Raw genomic sequence first — 1,448 nt, 5'->3', positions numbered from 1 at the left:
TTCTTAAATCTATGTTCTATATTACGCGGGCTTGTTTACTGTTACTTGTCTCTGTGTTAGCTTTATTCGCAATGAGCCAAATTCTCGAGCCCAATATCCGGATTTGCTCGAATTTACTTGAGTGAATTCCGGTTATTTATCTCTCTTTAGTAGATATTCTCTCTACTTGGTATTGCCCGATGAAGAGACGATAATTTATTCGAAAGCTTGTGTATTAGAAATTAAACACGTCTTAATTTATATTTTATTTCTACAAATTCTCTCTCTCTCTCTCTCTCTTCGCTCTCTCTATATTATATATATATTTATATGATAACTATATATATATATATATATGATAATTGTGTGTGTGTGTGTGTGTGTGTGTGTGTGTGTGTGTGTGTGTGTGCGTCTGTGTGCGAGCACATGCCCGTTGCCAGCGTGTGCAATCGGCTGAGAACAGTCGCTGTACGTGGTTATAGCTATGTGCCGGTTGGGCCTAGCTCGCGCTGCATATTCCCCGCATAATAGCCAGCATTCACGTTTAAGTGCTCAGGTTGCTTCACATGATAATCAGCCAGCCGGCTCTCTTTCTCCGCCCCTTCCCCCTCTTCCTCTCTCGCGCGCGCTCTCCCCCTCCCTCTCTCGCTCTAGCGTGCAGCACGTAAGCAGTGTGACAGTAGCGGAGTTACGCGTGCACGTATATACACCGAGTAACCGGCGGGAAGCACCACAGCGTGCGTTGCCTGCAGCGCTGGGCGTCTCTCTCTCCTTCTTTCTCTCTGCGTGTGCGATCGTCCGGTGGGTAAAGATTAACATCGTGTTGGAACTCGCCCCGACCGAAACTCGGCGTAGCAGGTGAGCTATAATATCTTAGATTCGATAACGTAACACCGCGATATGGCTCTACCCGCGTGTAGCTCCTTCGCTTCGCAGCAGGTCTGCATCGCTGCTTGCTGATCGAGCCATTTGTATTAGTAACCTGTTGCTGTGATATATACTACATATATGCACGGATAGAGCTGAGACAGCGTCCGTGTATAGCTATAGCTGCATTGTCTGTGCTGGGTTGCGTTGTTGCATCCGTGATCAGCATGTTTACCTGTGCGTAACGTCGACTGATGGATAAGCGCGTTCGTTCACCGACGCGGATAAGCACCTAGTCTTACTGATACGTACAAAATAGATATCTAACTGTTTGTTAGTTTGTGATCAGAGGCGTGTGCGAGGTTGCGTGTACGCGTTATGTTGAGGCGTGAGTATTTTTTTGGAAGGTACGCAGGTGTAATTATTACGCTATATATAGGACATAAACATTAAGACCTTTCTAGTAAATACAATTGTCTGTTTATTTATTATCACTTATTGAAAATATCGTATAGACTCCGTGCTCAAGTGGGAAGCTAGAGAAGCTCAGACGGAGAATTGCTGATGCAGTTATAAGATAGTTTCGGGTGTTTCTGGAGGAT

At 45.2% G+C, this 1,448-nt stretch overlaps 1 protein-coding gene across 2 annotated transcripts in view; it reads left to right on the top strand.

The window, feature by feature from the left end:
- The first annotated feature begins 373 nt into the window (after positions 1-373).
- The window catches only part of LOC106811143 (inverted formin-2-like), a 32,542-nt gene continuing 31,467 nt past the window's right edge, over positions 374-1,448 (top strand). The window contains exon 1 of one of the 2 annotated variants that reach the window (XM_014814682.1): positions 374-837. In XM_014814682.1, coding sequence (XP_014670168.1) covers positions 464-837 — 374 coding nt within the window. In that variant the 5' untranslated portion in view covers positions 374-463. Of the gene's footprint in view, positions 838-1,178; positions 1,254-1,448 lie in introns of those variants that run through there. The other variant, XM_014814683.1, reaches the window with a different exon arrangement.

This window comes from Priapulus caudatus, unplaced genomic scaffold (assembly GCF_000485595.1).
Source record: "Priapulus caudatus unplaced genomic scaffold, Priapulus_caudatus-5.0.1 Scaffold508, whole genome shotgun sequence".
NCBI classification, from domain to species: domain Eukaryota; kingdom Metazoa; phylum Priapulida; class Priapulimorpha; order Priapulimorphida; family Priapulidae; genus Priapulus; species Priapulus caudatus.
This window is presented reverse-complemented; position numbering and strand designations above follow the sequence as displayed.